At 39.5% G+C, this 20,898-nt stretch overlaps 1 protein-coding gene across 14 annotated transcripts in view; it reads left to right on the forward strand.

Moving 5' to 3' along the window:
- Positions 1 to 20,898, forward strand: part of RPS6KC1 (ribosomal protein S6 kinase C1) — a 166,029-nt gene that overhangs the window by 110,535 nt on the left and 34,596 nt on the right. For 13 of the 14 annotated variants that reach the window (XR_004960884.1, XR_004960879.1, XR_004960876.1 and 10 more), the window contains 3 exons: positions 6,059 to 6,106; positions 7,892 to 8,024; positions 19,097 to 20,668. Coding sequence is in view for 5 of the 14 variants with exons in the window: in XM_036272263.1 (XP_036128156.1) it covers positions 6,059 to 6,106; positions 7,892 to 8,024; positions 19,097 to 20,668 (1,753 nt within the window). In the remaining 9 variants the exon portion in view is untranslated. The remainder of the gene's footprint in view (positions 1 to 6,058; positions 6,107 to 7,891; positions 8,025 to 19,096; positions 20,669 to 20,898) is intronic. The other variant, XR_004960878.1, reaches the window with a different exon arrangement.

Below are 20,898 nucleotides of genomic sequence, written 5' to 3' on the forward strand. Positions count from 1 at the left end.
AGACCCGAGTTCGGTTCCCGCTAAGGGCGCGTACCTCGGTTGCAGTTTGTCCCCGGCCCTGGTCGGTCGTGCGGGTGGCAGCCACTCGATGTGTTCCTTTCACGTCGATGTTTCTCTCTCTCTCTCTGTTCCTCTCTCTCCCTCCCACTCTACCTGAGCAAAAAAATGGGAAAATGTCCTCGGGTGAGGATAAAAAAAACAAAAAACAAAAAACAACAAAAAAAAACTTGCATGTTTCCTCTGGCTTCTTTATTTTGTGGATCTCATTCTTTTCTGGTATGTTTACTGATGTGTGGATTTTCCCAGAGTTATAACTTGCACAGTTGAGGTCCATCAGAATGTATGTGACACCATTAGGGAGAAGCTGTGTTGGTCCAAGATGACTCTCTCTGTAGACTTTTCTTAAACATTTTTCTAACTTTTATTAATTGTTCTGGAGTCCCGTGAAGTAACAGTCTCCAAAGTAGAGAGAGATATTCCTCAGATTACTCAGGTAATCTTTCTTTTTAAAGGATTTGGAACGGAAGTTATTTTTAGAGACTTACAGACTTTGAATGTCAACATTTAAATATCTAAAAAGATTTAAGAATGGGTGACAATCTCTGGTGAGGGGAGCTCTCCATACTTCTTTACCACGATCATAGTGTCTTTATGGTAGTTATCTGTTTTCTCCAAATTTATTCTTCACATGCCTAAAAAGTAATAATGATTTGATGCTTTTAGATGAACAACTAACAATTTTAGAAATACATGATTTGATGTATTTCTAAGACTGTTAATTATTAACTACCTTACACCGTCTTTCCAAAGGTGGTACTTTTGCTGGTGGAATTGAAGAACAGATGAGGCTAATCCTTATGGAATAAGTTGTCTGCTTTTTTCCCCCAGTGAGAAGCAGTCATTCTAGATATTGCTACAGGCAAAAGATGGAGTAATTCTCTTCTGTTTAGACCACATGCTAATATAGTGCTGATAAGTAAGTGTGAAAAATGAAAGGGAGAAATACATTAATTGTATTCTCTCAATAAGGTATGCTATCCAAGATAATTATTTCATGACAGTTTTAGTTATAGTACTTGTTTTATTATGAAATAAGAGATGGGTTTAGGAGCCTTTTATTGGCAAGACAATTGTATCAAATTAGTACCAAATTAGATTTTTGTCTTTATAAAGGTGAGCAAACCCATGAGCAGTTTTTAAATTGATGTGTTCCAGTCTACAAATGAACAAATTCTGTTTGAGGGTTAAAGAAGCTATTATTTTGTCCTTTATGCTGACAGCTTCATTACAGATTGGCCTACTGTTGGTATTAAAAAAATGTTTGGCTCCTTATGATCTTTGTGCATGCAACTATAATATTAATGCAGCACCACAGTGCTGTTCATTAAGAAATGACTTTAAATGAGGTTGAAGCGTGTAAATTTGGAAGGATGCAGATGTTAAATGCAGTCGTTTCTCTTTGTATACAGCCGTATGGCTAATAATTTCCAAGTGGCTAAAGCTCTTGTTAGCAAGAGTGCTGGTGTGTTAAGAATGGCTCTATAAATAACTTTAAGAACTGAAGTTGAAGGTGCTTCTTTTAAAGACTATTGTTAACTAAACATTATTGCCAAACAGATGGAAAACATTCACTGGCCTGATGTTTTTAGGTCTAATTATATTATCACCAGCCCTGTACGGCTCAGTTGAAGAGGTGTATCCAGAGGCCAATTTATAATCATTTAGCCAACACCTGTTTGGGAGAAATTGACAGTCAAAGGGCACATTTTAAAAAAATCACATATGTTCTTGTGTTTATGGCCTCAATGTGAACGTTGTCTAACTGCAAACCAACTTGGTAGGAGAAGAAAGTAAATGTAAACAAAGCAGCACTTCCCAGCCATGTTTATCGATCTTCATTTGGCCTTTTTCTCTGATCCACTTCATGCTTCATGGCTAAGTGCGACCCACAAGGAGACAGCACTTCTGATTTATGCCCATGGAGTCTGTTGTCAACTCAGAGGCTTCTGGAGGAGAGAGACGTTCTTTCCTTTGTGCGGCTTCCACACCTTGTACCTAGTGAAATGTTTCTATTTCACAGACATGTATCTTGTTCAAATAGGACTGGCATTCTGGTGAGTGCTTAAAAGAGCCACAACTTGATATAAAAACAAATGAGGTCTGAGGAGCCCTACGGGTCTTCACAGACTGAGTTCATTGAGTCCTCTTGAGAGAGGGCCCCTGCACTCTCTTTGCCCTCCTGATGGTTCATTCAGCTGGCAGAGTTCAAGTTCTCTGACTGTGTCCATGCCCAGGAGGTTCCAGATTGGTGTGAAGGCAGCTCACGGGGAAATTATGGGGAGAATAGGTCTGTCCTAGCCGATGATCAACTATTTAGTGTTTTTCCTTCTTTTGACATATTTCTCTATTAAAAGATTTATATATGGCACCTCCATTTTCTTATCACCCACTATTAACTCATAATGCATAATGCATTATTAAAAGTTACCACTGGCGTCCTAACTGCTTAATCCCTTCTCCTGTCTCATTCCTCATGGCTTCTAGATGATCACTCTCATTTTAAAGCATTTTCTTTCCCTGACATCTGAATGGTTTTCTTCTTTCTGAATCGTGACATTTTCTGATTTTCTTTGTGTTTTCCTCACTGCGCTTTTGGTGGTTCTTGTCTGTGTACCCTCAATATAACAACTATGTGTAGTTTTCAAAATTTAGACATAAATAGTGTGGCTTAGCAGTAAAAAAGGAAGAACCCTGGAACCAGACTGCTAGGGTTTAAATCTCACCTCCAGCACTTCTTAGATTCGAGAGCATGGGCAAGTTATCAGTTTTATGTTTGATTTCTCATCTGTAGAATTTGTTCAAGTATACCTGCTTCATTGGGTTGTTGAGTGCATTACATGATTTAATTCTTTAAAACCCAGCACAGTGCCTGGTATAAAGTAAGCATCTTAGTGGGGTATGTTCTCATGTCTTTAGCTGTTATCTTGATGGAGAATATGCAAATATAAACCTTTGGTTTTAATTTATTTTCTATGCTCCGTGCCTGTATTGCCATCTACCTTCCAGACCTTATACCTGAATCCATTCACTTTGAACGTTTACTGTGTGAGATACATAGGTCGGAGGAAACATAATTTCTGCCCTGTACAGTTTTCTGTTGCTGCCATAACGAATTACCTCAACCATAGCAGCTTAAAAAGAACTCATTTTATTGTGTCACATGGGATAGATGTCTGACATGGGTCATGTTGAGCTAAACTCAAGGTGCTGGCAGGGCTGTGTTCCTTACTGGAGGCTTTGGCGAAAAACCCACTTTAATGCTCATTCAAGTCACTAGCTGAATTCTTTTTCTTTTACGGATGTAGGACTGAACTCTCTTCCTTGCTGGCTGTCAGCCAAGGGCTGGTCTTTGTCCCTAGAAGCCGCCTGTTCCTTCTCATGCTTGCTCTGAGTTCCGAGAGGACGTCTCCTGTGCTTACGTGTGGGCCTCGGCATCGGAGCCAGCAACCGCGCGGTCCCTCCCACTTCCGACCTCTCGGATTTCCTCTTCTGCTTTGTCATTTCTGTTTTCCACTCTGGCCAGAGACAGTTCCCGGCTTTTCAAGGTTCAAGTGATTTGATTGAGCCCACTCAGATAATCCGGGCTAATCTGTTCTATGGTCTGTGCCCTGATTACACCTGCAAAGTCTTTTATTTGCCAGTAATACGACATTCACAAGTTCTGGAGATTAAGGTGTGAACATCTTTGGCAGCCATTGTTCTGCCTACAGCGTGCTGATAAAAAGCTTGAAATCTGATTGGGAGAGAGACAAGTAAGTGTAAGACCAAACTGAAGGATTACAAATGCTACGTGGAAGTTGGTACTGTATACAGTGTGAGAACAAAGGAAGAAAAGGCTGTTACTAAGAGATAGACATTTGAGCTGAATATGGAAAGATGAGCACTTGCTTGGTAAGTGGCTGGGGAGCATTTCAGGGAGAAGAAGCAATAATAGTGATAGCAATAATAATAACGATGGGCTAAACAAGCACTTACGGGGTTATCCGTCACCGAAATGTTCACGTGTGGTAGATACCATCGTTATCTACCATTATAGCTCTTACAGATTCTGGATGTTGTGGAAATGCTTAAATTGGGATATTTTTAGAATATGTACTATTACAATCCATTTCAAATATAATTTTAAAAACAGTATCTTCAAAGTCAGAATAGAAATGGTAAAATTATTTCATTGGGTGGTTGAAAGAATTATCATCGGTCACACCTGGTTAAAGTATAGCACACAGGCCTGGCTGGTGTGGCTCAGTGGTTGAGCGTCGACCCGTGCATCAAGAGGTAACCGGTTCGATTCCTGGTCAGGGCACATTCCCAGGTTGTAGGCCAAATCCTCAGTGTGGGGCATGCAGGAGGTGGCCAGTTGATGTTCTCTCTCATCAATGTTTCTATGTCTCTCTCTCTCCCTTTCTCTCTCAAATCAATCAATAAAAAAACAAAGCATAGCACATAGTAAATACTTAAAGCATGGTCAGTGAAGGAGGGTAGGGGGTGGATAGGAAAAATGCTTAGGAGGTAGAAATGATTGTCTTGGTCAATGGTTATGAAGGTAGCAGGCAAGGAATTCATAGTGACTTAGGGAACTTTTTGGTTTGGGGGTTCCCATGGACGGTGGTATTATTCCGTTCTATAGGAAGAGAAACAGGGTTTTGTTTTGTTTTTAGTGGGGACAGGGCTTTGGGAAGAGGAAAGGGCGAGTTTAGGAGCTATCTGCGGGAATATTCAATTGAAATTACATGGAGACCCACAGGCACTCAGAAGAGAGGTCAAAGATGACGTCACTATTACTTTAAGTTCACCATGTCTAAATGGAATGTACCATCTTCTCAGACTGCTTTCTCATCTTATCTCCCCAGGTTTCCTTCTCACCACCATTTTTATATTTCCCCAAGCTTGACAGTGTTTTCATCCTCGAGCCCCAGTTCTCTGGAGTTGAGGGAGAAATCCCTGTCCATACTGTTTGCAGATTTCTGTGGTGTGAATGCTCTTGTCACGGCCCATTTCCGGTGGTGGCTGCACCTGTGCCCCCGGCGGAGAGGGTTGTGCAGCTGGGCCCGCAGGGCCTAAAGTCCTTACTGTCTGCCTCTTCAGAGCAGAGATGTGCCAGCCTCTGGTAACAGTTCCTCCAAAATAATAAAATAGGAAAATGGTAGGATAATTCCCTGTCTCGCTTCACTTTCTCTATCCATCGAGAGGGTGGGTAGTTTGAGTGGCAATGTGTGACATCAGGAAGGGTCTTGAGATCATTTTTTGGATTAGGGCCTTTTCTCTGATGAGAGGAGTGACATGATCTACTTCTGTATTAGAAAGAAAACCCTGGCTGCTGTTTGGAGGGCAGACCAAGGGCAGCAAAGATGGAAGCAGAGAGTCCACTGGGCGGCGGTTGCTCTGCCGGGCGCGTCTTCGTTAGGGTCGGGGACATGCTGGGAGGTGGTGAGGGTTCAGTCTCCTTACATTTGGAGGGCAGAGCTGCCAGGATTTGCTGATGGAAGAAGCATGAGGGCGAGGCCAGGAGGAGAAGTAGGGCGTAAGGATGCCTTAGACTAGAGCCTGAGTTACTGAGATCATGTTATAGCAAGTGGCTGCTTACGGGGCTGTAGGGAGAGAATTTGAGATTTTGGCAATTCCTGTATTTTTTATTTTATTTTTTACTTCTTAACCATAAATGTTTCATGAGGAACAATTCTTTCTCTAAAATAATTTTCCTTTACTTTTAAGAAATGTATTTAAAAATAAATCTAGGAAACATAGTAATGTTTCTAAAATATGGCATTTTTAGAAAGGAAACCATAATAAAACCTACTTTAGATAAGAGTACTTTAATCCTGTGATTTGGTACCTTAAAAAAATCTATTCCGAAATGAACAATTTTGATGGAGTCAATTCCAGCACTTTCCCTTAAACCCTTAAAGTGTAGTTTTAAAAAGTTAGGAGTTAATGTTTCATTGTATTGTGGATAAGTTATTACTCATGTATTTTGTTTTTCTTTTTTTTTTCCATGTAGGTTTTACTTGTAATGGACACAAGGACAGAACAGACATTCATTTTAAAAGTAAGTAGAATGTCTACATTCAATGATCTTGAAATTGATTTTTAAATTGTGCCCTGAAAGAAAAACAAATAGTTAATATTTTTTCTTGGATGTTTGGACATTCATTTATGTTTGTGGTGATCTGTATTTATTTTATTTTATTCATCACAGTTGATAAATACTCTATAGCATACATTTATTTATTTATTATCCTCACCTGAGGACATTTTTGCATTTATCTTCAGGTAGAGCGGGAAGGAGAGATGGAGGGAGGGAGGGAGAGAGAGAGAGAGAGAGAGAGAGAGAAACATCGATGTGAGAGAGACACATCGACTGGTTGCCACCCACATGACCCCAGCAGGGGCCGGGGATAACTGTAACCGAGTTACTTGCCCTTAGTGGGAACCGGACCTGGGACTCTCTAGTCTGCGGGCCGACGCTGTAACCACTGAGCCAAACTGGCCAGGGCTCTACAGCATACATTTAAAAAGCATCTTAGATAACAGAGTATGGAGGAAATAATTTGGATAAGTTGAAGACTCATTTCATGTTGTTTAAATGTATAGTGTACGTTTGAATTAATCACTAATGCTTTTTGTGTGATTTGTGGAGACCACATACCATCTCACCTATGGTTATGATTATACAGTTCCTAAGTGCTGACATTTTGCCTTAAAGTCTTTGTTACAGTATTTGAGAAAAAGTGTTATCTACATCCTTGACTCCCCTCCCTTTTTTAATCTCTATTTTGATTCTCTATATAACTCAGTTTGTAACTAAATGAATAAGGAAGGGAAATCCTCTCAATTTTTAAATTTCGAAGTTGTATTTGAAATGGATTGTGACAGTACATCGTCTAAAAATATCACAATTTAAGCATTTCCACAGCATCCAGAATTCATCAATTTTTGCAGATTAATTGAATTTTATTTTTTCTAATGCCTTTGTTTTATTTTATCAGCACGGCAGTAGGTCACATTGACATAGACTGACACAGATTTCTTTTTTTTTTTTTTTATCCTCACCCGAGGACATTTTTCCATTTTTTGTACAGATAGAGTGGGAGGGAGAGAGAGGAAGAGAGAGAGAGAGAGAGAAACATCGACGTGAAAGGGACACATCGAGTGGCTGCCACCCGCACGACCAACCAGGGCTGGGGACAAACTGCAACCGAGGTACATGCCCTTAGCGGGAACCGAACCCGGGTCTCTCCGGACCGCAGGCCAATGCTCTAACCACTGAGCCAAACTGGCCAGGGCGACACAGATTTCTTTTTATGAGTATACTTTGTCACTGGCATCCCCCCGATTCTTAAACTAAGGTACGACACCAGAAACTACACACACCTGTTCCTTTGGGAAAAAGCTAAAATAATCTTTGTGCTTTTTTGGAATAGAATTTTAAAATTGCCTGTTTAATTTAGGAAAACCTTTTGTGTCTCAGGAAATTGAATTGATCTCACAATGTCTGCTGCTTTCAAGATAGATACAAGTAAATAAAACTTAAGAAAAGGTCATAGAGAAATAACTGTGTGTCATCCTGATGACTTAGTTTGAGAGCATCTCTAATAAAAACACTGACCCACGTAATTGATTTTAATGGCAGCTTTGTGGCATCTTCCGTTCTCTGGATTCTCGCCAGATGCCATCAGCGGAGCCTCCAGGGACCGAGGGGCATAGAGCAGCAGATGAGTGGTTTCTCTGAAGCCCGGAGTAACTCGGATAGATTAGTTTGGTTGATAAACACAGAGCACAGCAGGCTCCAAAGGCAACTGAGGGTACAACTGACCTTTTTGTTCTCTGTCAGGGTCTAAGGAAAAGCAGTGAATACAGCAGGAACAGAAAGACCATCATCCCCCGCTGTGTGCCCAACATGGTGTGTCTGCACAAGTACATCATCTCTGAGGAGTCGGTGTTTCTCGTGCTGCAGCACGCAGAAGGTTGGTTTGTACTTTAAATTGTTTTTGGAGCGAAAGATGTCACCTGCTTAGCTTTTTAGTTTCTAGAATGTCCTTCTTCTGTCATTACACGGGCGGATAAAACCTATGAAACATGTGAGAAACCGTTGCCTTCTTCCTCGGCCTTCCCTCCCTGCTTTGAGTTGGGAGGGGAAATGCAAAGCCAGGTGAGCAGCAGATTTCGCTGGAACACAGCAGCCTCCCTCTGATACCCTGGACTGCTGCGTCCTCCTAGCGTGGCTCTTCAGGACGACAGCTTTCAGGGGCACGCGTGCTGAGAAAGCCGGGTTTTCGTCTACAGATTTTATTTTGTTCTCTTGTTCTCTGCTGAAAGGATACATTAATGTTCGATGACTAAAATAAAAAGCATCCCCTGAAGAAATAATTAATTACCTCCCTTTTTAGAAGGCCTGGGTATTTGCTTGACATTTGACATGACCTAGTTATTCTAATCTGGGTTTTACGAATACAGCCATTGGCATCACATATGGGGACAGAGCAGAGAGAGGCACATTGCTCTGCCTTCAGACTATTTATGAGATTTCAGCTCTGAGTAGAGGGAACAGGTGGCAAAAATGCTATGTTTTGATTTGTTTTTGCCCTTCAGTGCCTGAATTTAAATAGTTTTTTTTATTTTTTTATTTCAAATGACTGAATACAGTGTATAAATCCACATTATAAATATTGCCTTTTGGCTTTTAAAAAGTATTCTTAAAGATGATGAAAAAATTAAATTTTCTGTGTTTCATGAAGGTGTTATTATTGTTACATTACTGAGACTAGAGAACTTTTGTGCTTTACTAATAGGCATAACATTTTAATTTAATGCATTTTCCCAGGAAAATGAGTCATTACTTTGCAGAGTGAGGTCTCTTACGATAACTACTACAAGATTCTTGATGGCAGTAAACTATTAATATTGTTTATTATGAAGTACAGCACAAGATAACTGCAGATGGAGGGAAGACCTCCATATGTAGTACTTAATAGGAAATTCAGAAGGGGCTCCATGGTCTCTCAGGTATTAAGAGAGTTAATTGCGTGTGTGAATTGGATAACTAATTCACCTTTGTTCAGACATTATAGACAGCTTTTATCTGAGGATACCAGTGCATTACAGACATTATTGAATTAGAGGTCATGTCATCTGATAGCAGAATACAACCACCTCTGGTGTGGAACAAAAATAACTTGTGCAGTAATAATCCATAATAATTTAGAACAAGGTCAGTAGGATGAATGTAATTATAGTCAATAGTCTATTACCCGGGGTGGATTATTCATGTTGGAGATTACCTGTGGCAAATTCCAGTCCTGGTTTACCCTGCCATTTACAGCCTCCTCTTCCTGCTCTTCTCTTCCTTCTTCAAGCCATGTCCAGTTTTTCTCCTGCCTTCTTCTCCCCTCCCCTACACTCTCTGAAGCTGATATTTCAACTGAATTTACTTTAGGAAAGCTTTATACTCCGTCTCAAGGACATAGACAGTGATTTTCCAGTTTCCCACTACTTTAGATGGTCTTCACCACATCTTTTCTCCTTTTTGTTAACCATGCCTGACTTTGAATGGTTACCTGACCATAGAATTTGTCTTGGATTATTTAAACTTTGGGATGGGAATCTCTTTTTAATGTGTGTTTTCGGCGTCTGTTGTTTAATTTTAAGGATATTTTATAGTACAAAGATATTAAATTATAGTGTAAATGGGGACTCTGGATTCATTTAACATTCAACAGATTTATTGAGTATGTTATCTTCAGGTGAACAAGACAGGAAAAGAAGAGCCTGCCCCTTTGAAACTTACATTGTTGCTGTGGAGAGTCAAACAGTAAAAACCAGAAGCAAGAGAATATTAGATAATAATAGGGACTATACTAATCTTTAACAGAGAGGGATCCAATAGATAAGGACTGGGGGACTATTGTAGATTAGGTAGTCAAGGAAGTCCCCTCTAAGTGTTAAAATGTGTCAGCGAGATAACCAGAGACGCAGAGCCAAATTCTAAAGGAGCACTTTATTCTCGCGGTGGGCTGCGAGGGCATAGCCTCCCCTCAGATCAGCAGCCACAGTTCTTTTTGCTCATCAGATTTTAAAGACAGAAGCCCCATCCTCCTTTTGCCCCCCACCCCACCCCCCAGAGGACCGGTACAATAGTGGGTGTGACAGCGATTACAGAGTCAAAATTAGCATTATTCACTGGGCTCTGGAATACCTGCAAACTGCAGATGCCTCCCAACGCCTGGGGCAACTATAATCTTAGGCAAAATTCCTTTACTTCTAGGGGTAATTAACCTATTATTGGAAAAATACTGAGGAAGGTCCATTGATGATAAAAACGGAGTCATTTAGTCGCCTTAGCCTCGGGGCCAGGTCATAAGAAGGTGACATTTAAGAGTTCTGAGTGATGAAACAAAACAAAAACCCTTTGGATGTAAGAGGAAGGCGAAAACAAACTTGGTATGTTTGAGGAAGGAGAAAGGAGGCCATTTGGTTGGACTGTGGTAGGTGAGGGCCCTAGTGGAATATGAGGCTGTGGGAGAAGCAGGCGGGAGGCTTCTGTGGCAGGGTAAGTGAGGACTGGGGCTTTGATTCCAGTGCACTGGGAAACATGGGACATCTGAAGCAGTGGCTGCGTCTGGTTTACTTTAAAAAACAAACAAACAAAAAAATATATATATATATTTATTGTTGATAGTATTACAGATGTCCGCCATTCCTCCCCCACTTTGTCCCCCTCACCCATTCCTTCACACCACACCTGCACCACACTGTTTGTGTCCATGGGCTATGCATACAAGTTCTTTGGTTAATCTCTCAGTTCCCACCCACACCCCCACTCCCATCTGACCGAGAGATTTGTCAATCTGTTCCATGCCTCCGTGCCTCTGTACCTGTTTAGATGGTCAGTTTATTTTGTTCATTAGATTCTACAAGTAAGTGAAATCATGTGATATTTGTCTTTCTCTGACTGGCTTATCTCACTTAGCATAATAATCAATGATCAAGTCTGATTTACATTTAAAAAACAATCACACAATCACTCTGGCTGTTGTTTGGTGAATGGATTATAGAACAATCAGAATAGAAGCAGTGAGAAGGCTAATCAAGAAGTCAGGCAGGAAGTGATGATGACGTGGCCTTCTGGGGTCCTAACAGATACTTGGAGAGTAGAGTTCATGGGACCTGTAATGGAATAAAGCTTTGGGAGAGAAGAATCTAGGGTCATTTCTTGGATTTGGCTTACGCAATCAAGTGAACTGGATGATGGACAGTGTGCTATCTTTTACATGTTAGTGATACTTTCCCTGGTACCTGTGTGAATTAGCTTGTGCATGTATCATATAAATGTCACTTTCATATGTGGGATAAACTATTACTGAAAAAGTAAATGAGCAGTTGATTTTCCATAATGTGAATGTTTGAATATTTATGATTTGTGGCTTTAGCATCCTTCTGCTTACAGAAAACTGTCCATGATTCACATGAGTCTCTTGGACTCATTTTCTTTAATTCATCCAGTCAGAAATGTATTGCGTGCTTACCGGGACACAGGCTTAGTTCTAAAATAGATGAAGACTGACCACATGGTGCTTATATTATGGAGGCAGGACAGACAGTATGCACATACATGAGTAAATATATGTCAGATGGAGACAAATAAAGGAAGAGAGAAGGGTGAGGTAGGAGTTGCTATTTTATAGAGGTCACCTTATTAGGAAGGGGCATTTGGCCAGTAACTGAAGGAAGTGAGAGAGGGAGCAGTGTGGATCCGTGAAGGAACAAACCCCGGTGAGAACAGTACTTAGGCTTGGAGGCAAGGGTGTCCTCGGAGCGCAGGGGGCAGCGAGGTCAGGGGGCAGCGAGGTCAGGTGGCTGGAGCAGAACGGGGAGAGTGGCAGGAAGTGAGCCTAGAGAGGTGGGGAGGCAGGTGGGCAGGTCCCGTGTGGGCTTGCAGGCCACGTTAAGAACTTGATTGCTATTCGGAATAGCTAGATAGTCATTGGGGCACACCGAGCAGAGGAGTGGGAAGATAGGGAGCACTCTGGAAGGGGAAAGCAGACCCGTTTGGAAGTTGTTGCAGCAATCCAGGTGAAAACGACGGGGGCTTGGACAAAGCATTAGTGGGGGAGGTGGGAGAAATGGTTATTAGATTCTGAATGTATTTTGAACACAGAGCTGACATGATCCTGCCTGGCATGACGCCGAGGTTTTGGCTCGAAGAAGAGGAAGAATGGAGTTTCCATCTGCTGAGATGGGGAAGCTATGGGAGAGGGAGATGTAGGGGAGCAGTCCCGGGTTGAGTTTTGGACGTGTGGGTTTGACACTGACTAGGTCTCCGTGGTATTGAGTAGGCAGTTGGATATACCAGACAAAATTTTAGGAGAGAGGTTTAAAAAGCTTGTTTCTGTTAATGAATCTCTTATTTTAACTCTGAGGAAGAAAAGGTGAGAAAATAATTGTATTTAGTGAAGGCCATGAGTGTTATTGAAACTTTTTAAGTTTCTAAAATTATGGATTAAATCACGTTCATCATACATATCCCAGCATTTAGCCGAGTGCTTAGTACATGGAAGGTTCTCAGTGTCTAACTGTTGAATACTGAGTCAGAGAAAAGATGAATGACCAAGTTAGAAGAAAAGGATTGGAAAAGGCTCCAAATGTGGACACACCCAATAGATACGGGATGGGAAATAATTTCTCCCCAAGTTATTTGGGGATTCAAGGAGTGAAATTACTCTTTTTATTAACTAGTTTAAAATGTATAAAACTAGTATATAAAAAAGTAAGTTGAAACTCTATAGAAGTATACAGAGTAAAATTAAAATTCTCCCTCTCTATTCACTTCAATGCCCAGCTTCATTCTCTAGAAATAGGGGGAAATTTCCTATGTATATAAACATATACTTCCTATCTGCTTTATTTTTTATTTTTATTTTATTTTTAAATCCTCACCCGAGGATATTTTTTTCTTTTATCTTCAGATAGAGTGGGAGGGAAGGAGGAAGGGAAGGAGGGAGGGGGTGGGAGAGAGAGAGAGAGAGAGAGAGAGAGAGAGAGAAAGAGAAACACTGATGTGAGAGAAACACATCAAATGGTTGCCTCTCACACGACCCTGACCAGGGCCAGGGATGAACCGCAACTGAGGTACGTGCCCTTGGCCAGAATCGAACCCATGACTCACTGGTCTGCAGGCCAATGCTCTACTGTGAGCCAAACCAGCCAGGGCTTTCTGTCTGCTTTAAAACAACACAGAAATGGATCTTAAATATTGTTTTGTAGTTTTTCTTCCTCTCCCCCCATTTTAACAATGTATCTTGGACAGCTTTCCTTTTCAGTGTGTATAGGTCTGTAGTATCGTGTAGAGATGGAAAACAAGGATTCTGGAGCTTGGCTTACCATTTACTAGTTGTATGACTTTGGACAAGTTACTCAACCTTTTAATAATTACCTACATCATAGGACTGATGTGAGGATTAAATAGTTGATATGTGTAAAGTACTTAGAACAGGGCTTGGGAAACACTATGTAAGTATTTGAAAATATTGCTCTAATTTTTTTTTTTAATATATCAAAGTATTTGGTTGTGCAGATTTACCGTAATTTATTTAATTACTCTCTTGTTAGTGTTTAAATTGTTTCTAGTACTTTTGCCTATATATCTTTGTTATTTGAGAACTATTTGTAGGAGAAATTTCTTGAAGTAGAATTGCTGGGTCAAAAGATGATTTTGATCACTGGTCCAGCAATATTTTATCATACATATTAATTTAAAGTTCTAATTCTGGTCAGGCAAATTTAACAAATTTTCTTTGCAATTTTGCAGAAAACCAATAGTTTTAAATCTGATGAGATACAAAGAGTTTTGTTCTTTTTTTAATCCTCGACATTTTTCCATATTTGTTCAGATAGAGTGGAAGGGGGAGAGAGAGAGAAAAAAAAAACATCGATGTGAAAGGGACACATCAAGTAGCTGCCTCCTGCACAACCCCAGCCAGAACTGGGGACAAATCACAACTGAGGTATGTGCCATTGACCAGAATTGAACCCGTGACTCATTGGTCAGCAGGCCGACGCTCTAACTGCTGAGCAAACTGGCCAGGGCAAGATACAGAGTTTTAATTAAACCTTATGAATTTCTATTTTCATAGCTTAAAATAACCGATATCTACTATTTTATATCCTTCAACGGGACTTAGAAAGGTGTCCTTTATATTCTTAAAGTGTTAAAAATTGTAAATATATTAGGTATATTTTGTGGTTTAGCAAATAATAGGGTTGGGTTTAAAAAAATTTTTTTTAAATTTTTTTTAAAAAATTGATTTTTAGAGAGGAATGGAAAGGGAGAGAGAGAAATCGATAGGCTGTCTCCTGCATGCCCCTCACTGGGAACCTAGCCCACAACCTGGGCATGTGCCCTGACTGGGAATAGAACCGGCAACCTCTTGGTGCATGGGTCGATGCTCAACCACTGAGCCACACTGACTGGGCTTAAAAAAATGTTTAATTGATCTTAGAGAGAGAAAGGGAGAGCAAGAGAGACATCGATGTGTGAAAGAAACCTCTATTGGTTGCCTTCTGTGTGCACCCCAACCAGGGATAGATCCCAAAACCTGGGTATGTGCCCTGATCGGGAATTGAACCTACCACCTTTCAGTGCAGGGAGTGACGCTCCAACAAACTGAGCCACATGGTCAGGGCTAGGGCTGTTCTAAGGCTAATGTTTTTAATGTTACAAAGGTAAAATTGACTTTTGTGTAAGTTTATCTGTTGGAACTGATCTTAACTCTGTAGAAAGTAAAACCCACTCAGAAACTTCAATAAGAATAATGTGTTCAATTTATGTGATTTCCATGATTTTATAATTTAATGAAAAGTATGTAATAGTACCAAAGTGTTTGTTTCTGTAGCTCCATTTTGAGCTTTACATTTAAGTGAGTACCTACAAAGAATGGAGAAGAACTAAAACAGTTTATTTCTTGCTTGAACATGCAGAAGTTTTTTTAATTTTTAAAATTTTTATATTTTTAAATCCTCACTGGAGGAAATTTTTCAATTGGTTTTCAGATAGAGTGGAAGGGAGGGAGGGAGGGAGAGAGAGAGAAACATCCATGCGAGAGAGACATGTCCATTGGTCATCTCCCTCAGGACCCCATCCAGGGCCGGGGACCAAACCACAACCCTTGGTCCTTGACTGGAATCAAACTTGAGACTCTCTGGTCCACACACTCTAATCGTTGAGCCAGACTGGCCATGGCCATGCAGAGGTTTTATAATTCAGTTTGAGTACTTGTTCAGGCTAAGAACAAGTTTCATAAGGAAAGTGCCAGTGAGCACATTTATAAATTTTACCTATTGATGAAAAGAATGGGAATTAAATAAGATGTCATATTTGATCAGTCAAATTGGTAAACTTGCTAATACCCAATTAGTAAGTTTATGGAGGTGGCACTAATACATGTTGCTTATAGGAGTAGATTTTGGGATAACCTTTCTGTAAAGGAGTTTAACAACACATATCAGAAGCATTAAAAATATTCATGCTTCTTGATCTAGTACTGTCATTTTTGGGATTCTGTCTTAATGAAATAATCAGATGTCAAGTATTTGTATGTAAAAATATATGTTATTTTAATTCTAACAGCAAAAGCTGGAGTAACTTAAGTGTCCATCAGTATAGGAATATTTAAGTACATCATGATAACTATCACATGGATGTACTGTATAGTCTCATTCAAGTTCATAGTCTCATTGAAATTAGAAATTAGAAAATGATTTTAGTCATAAATAAAATGCCTGAAAATAAACATACTAATAGTTAATAGTGATTATGCATAATTTATATATTCTGAATTTTTTGTTTTCCTTGTTCTTTTCTGTATTTAAAAAATTTTAACAATAGAACCATATATTTATTTTAAAATAGGAAGATTATATGACCAAAAATAATGACATTATTAATATTTAAAGACCCCTTTTCTTGAAAGATTTAAAAAAATTTATAAAGATGTTATCTTTTTATAACCCAGTTTAATAAATATTTATTTAATACCTATTATTTTATATGCTAGACAGAATCCTCTCCCTACAGTCATGAAAACCCTGCAGTCTGGTAAAAGAGATAATAAAAGCATTAAAGTATTATTAATATAAAGTAGAATGTCATATAGAGGATTCAGAGATGATAGGAGTTGTACCCAGCAAGGAGATATAAAAGAAATTGGTAAAACAGAAAACAAATTCTGAAGTATTTTCAAGAATGGTAGGATTTTTGACAAGCAGATATTGGGGAAACTAATAGGAAAGAAACTTCTAAATGGTAGGCATAGTTTGAACTAAAGCCCAGCGTGGGTTGTATGTGGGGAAATCCAGTTCAGATGAATTTGGCAGAGTTGAAGGAGAGGGCCAACTCACGGGTTGGTACTGTGTTACTGAGGATTTCAAAAGCCTTTATGGAGTTGGCACATCATTCAGTAGGTGGAGGGGACTTGGGTTCTTGAATGGAAACATGACATCGTAAGATCTGTGCTAAAATGGAAGCAGTTATGGTAGAAATCTCTTGTAGCTATAACATTATTCCAAGAAACAGAGTGGTCAAAGGAAGTAAAAGAGGAAGACTGTGAGAAACATTATGGGTAGATGCTATAGGACTTGGAAAATTGTCAGATGTAGAAAGAATGGGGGAGGGAAAATAATCCAAGTTTGGTCCAAAGCTTTTCTGCCAGAATGGCTCAGAAGTCAGAAAGAGGAAGTGATTTTGGGGGACATTATAAAGAAATTAAGCACCTTGAACTTCAGATTTCAGCAGCTCATCCAGGTGGAGTTGGCCAAAGAATGGATGAAACTTTCCTTAGAACTTGAGTAGATACTGTTTCCTGCTGATCTCTGGAGCTTTAGGGTGTAGATACTGTCTACTCTGTGATGGCACATCTCACTGATGAGTTATTCATCCAAGTTAACAAGCATCGACTGAGTGCCTGTCATGTCCTACACACTATGTAGGAAGTTCATATATGAAGATGAAAAAGACTTGGTGCTGTCCTCACAGTAGTCACCATCTAGGAGAATGGAAAACAACACACTTTGTTTTGGATGGCATACAAGAATCCCAGCTCCAGGTTTAGGCACTATTGTTAGTGTGTTGTAGTCGAGGTGTTTGTGACAGAGGGGTGTGGTTATTCTCAAAGACTAAAACAGGTGGAATCAATGCATAGCTCCTTGTACGAGTGAGTGAGTTTCAAAGCCATATATGAATCTTTAAATTTCAGTTTGAATATGGGGAGGTAAGAAAAACGAAGTATAATTTACTGAGGACAGAAAGTTAGCTAAGAAAGAATGAGAGGGGAAAGTTAAACACCATAATGTCCTGTTCCACCAATTATTATAAAAATGGAATAGACTGTTAACTAGATCACTGGTAGAAGAGATGTATGAGTATTTTAGGATGCATATTATGACAGTTGCCCATTTTTGAGCAGTTACTCTATGCTAGGCATAGTATTGGGAGCTTTTTATGTGTTTATTGAATTCCTCTAAAGGAAGTGAAATGCTATGTAGAAGAGTGTTTTTGGATGCTTCCAAAATTTTACACATGTTAATTGACTGTCAACGATTATTTCCCTTAAAATTTAGTTACTCTTGGTAAATGGTACTTAATAACAACATTAAAAATGTGCTGATGCAAGTTGCCTTTATTGTATTAATAGAGGGTTTCTTTTTTGTTGGTTTGTTTGTTAATTTTCACCCGAGGATATTTTTTCATTGATATTTAGTTAGAGAGGAAGGGAGAGAAAGAGAGAGACATATTGATTGGTTGGCTCCTCCATGATCCTGACTGGGGTGAGGATGGGACCCACAGCCCAGGTACGTGCCCTTGACCCAAAATTGAACCCGAGACCCTTTGGTATACGAGCTGACTCTCTAACCACTGAGCCAAACCCAGCCAGGGCAAGGGTTTCATTTTTAACACATTATTTCTTACTTTTAGAAACTACAGTTATATCTTCACAAAGTATGCTTCTGCAATTACTATTTTTAAGTTTTCTGAATCAAATTTAATTATTCTTTCTTGTAATACCGTTTCTAGTCAGTAGAGCTTTGGTAGGTTTTGATACTTATCATGGTTTATTTATTCAAATGAACAAAAGAGGTTTAGTTTTTAATGGTTAAAACAAAACAAAACAAAACAAAACAAAACAAAAACAAGATGAAATAACTACCTAACAAATATCGTTGATAAAACATTGGATTATTTTATGTTTATATTTGATTTATGTGAAATTGATTTTTATGATTTTGGTTTCTATAGGTTTCTGATATATATATATATGTATATATATATATATATATATATATATATATACATATATATATATATAAAATACAGAATTAGAATTACAGTAGCTTGCCTCATTAATGGCTGCCCAATTAATATTCCTCAATTGCATTACTTGGTGATACCACACATGATGTGTATGGGGAGGGGAGAAAATGGGAAAAATATTAATATGTCATTTATAATGGCATAATTATATACCAGATGCCAAATCTCCCCTCTAATCCTGGACTGGGCATTTTCAAAATGCGATAATATTATTGACTTTTTTTCCCCAGTGAAGTATACAATTTTAAGCAGCACTTATTTATGAATTTCCACTTGACCAAGGGGCCATGCTTGAAAAAATTATTACATAAACAAATCAGAACACAATCAGATGTTTCTAAAGCTAAATTATATTTAACTTTAAAGCAGAAAGTCAGCTGTGAACTTTTATATTATTTGTTATAACTAATTTCCCTTCAAAGAAAGGAATAGGTTGTCATTTCAGAAATAATTGATATTAGGGGATATGCTGAAACCGTACTCACCAGTCAGCAATAACAAAAGACATTTTATTAAAATGCTTGTCTTCCAGCACTGGATATATTAGTGGGTGGATATCATTGTCTGGCTTTTAATGATTATTAGAATACTTTTTTGCTTTTCTAATGGCTTAAATAAGTAACTATTCATTAGAGGATCTTAAAAAAATTTTTTTTTGGTTATACTTGTTCACAGGTGGAAAACTCTGGTCATATATCAGTAAATTTCTAAACAGAAGCACTGAAGGAAGCTTTGACATCGAGGAAGTGAAAAAATCTGCCAAAGTTCACCTGAAACAGCCAACTTCTGGTCCTCAAGGCAGCAGCAGCTTTGAATCCAGAGGAAGTGATGGTGGAACCACGCTTAAAGGTCTGCCTCTGAAGTCTAGTCTCACCCAGAGCTCTCAGGATGAGAGCAACCAAGACGATGACGGCCCAGACAGCTCTCCAAAATGGCCTGATTCTGGCTCAAGTTCAGAAGAAGAATGCACTACTAGTTATTTAACATTATGCAATGAATACGGGCAAGAAAAGATTGAACCAGGGTCGTTGACTGAGGAACTGTTCATGAAGACTGAAGGAAATAGTGTTGAGACCAAAGCTGTTGAAGGCCTCCCCGCACACCTTGCTGCGGACCATGACAGCCCCAGCGCCCCGCTGAGAGCTCACGAGCTGAAATTCTTCCCTGCGAAGGAGGACCTGGAAGCAGCTGGTTCTCCAGGGGCCTCAGATTCCCTCAGTAGATCTAAAAACAGCTCCATGGAATTCTTTAGGATAGACAGTAAGGATAGCACTAGTGGACTCCTAGGACTTGATTTTGGAGAAAAAATGTATAGTCTAAAGTCAGAGCCTTTGAAACCATTTTTTACTCTTTCCGATGGGGACAGGAGTTTTAATATTAATGACAGCAAGGTTATAGCTCAGGACACCATTAGCAGGGGCTCAGATGACTCTGTCCCAGTTATTTCTTTTCAAGATGCTGCTTTTGATGATATCAGTGGTACTGATGAAGGAAGGCCTGATCTCCTTGTAAATCTACCTGGTGAATTGGAGCCAACAAAAGATTGTGCAGCGATGGGGCCCACTAAGTTTACACAGACGAATGCAGGCATGATAGAAAGTAAACTGTTGGAAGCCCCCGATGTTTTGTGCCTCAGGCTGAGTGCTGAACAGTGCCAAGCACAAGGAGAAGGCTCGGAGGAACTGAGTGATCCCGCTAGGCTTCCATCTCATGGTATAACAGAGAAACACTATGTACAGGGGGGTCCTGGGGTACTATTTGTAGCCACTGTTGATCATGGTAGTTCAGGAGACATGTCTGTGATGCACAGCCCAGATTCTAACTTCCAAGGACTTGGAGTGGTTGAGTTGGCAGGGACTGCAGACAACACAGAAGAAGGTTTGTTCCCTACTTCTGACCCAGTCTCAGGTGCTGATGAATGTAATGCAAACACAGACACTTTAAAAACTGAACAAGTATTGCTGTTTACAGATCAAGCTGATGATTTGGCTGGAGAGGAATCGACTTCATTTCCGAGAGACTCTGTGACTGCGGGAGTGAGTGGGTTAGCACTAGAAGGAGGCAAGGAGATACATCAGATTTTTGAGGACCTTGATAAAAAATTAGCACTGAACTCCAGGTTTTACATCCCAGAGGGCTGCATTCAGAGATGGGCAGCTGAAATGGTGGTAGCCCTTGAAGCTTTACACAGAGAGGGAATTGTGTGCCGCGATTTGAACCCAAACAACATCTTATTGAATGATAGAGGTCAGGAACTTTTGCAAATGCATTTCTTTTTATTCGCTGTTGCTTCCAATTAACTGAGTAGGCGTTTTATCTTGTAATTAGTATCTTCATTTCCTATCTAGAGCTTCATTATCAGTGCAGCAAATTCACCCCCAGTAATAGCTTCTAGTACTTAATGATGCCATTATTCTTAATGATACTGTTTTTAGCTACAAAAGGAGTAATTACAGTTCACTTCTGCAGAAAATGGA

The sequence above is a fragment of the Molossus molossus genome, unplaced genomic scaffold (assembly GCF_014108415.1).
Source record: "Molossus molossus isolate mMolMol1 unplaced genomic scaffold, mMolMol1.p scaffold_m16_p_20, whole genome shotgun sequence".
In the NCBI taxonomy this organism is placed as follows: domain Eukaryota; kingdom Metazoa; phylum Chordata; class Mammalia; order Chiroptera; family Molossidae; genus Molossus; species Molossus molossus.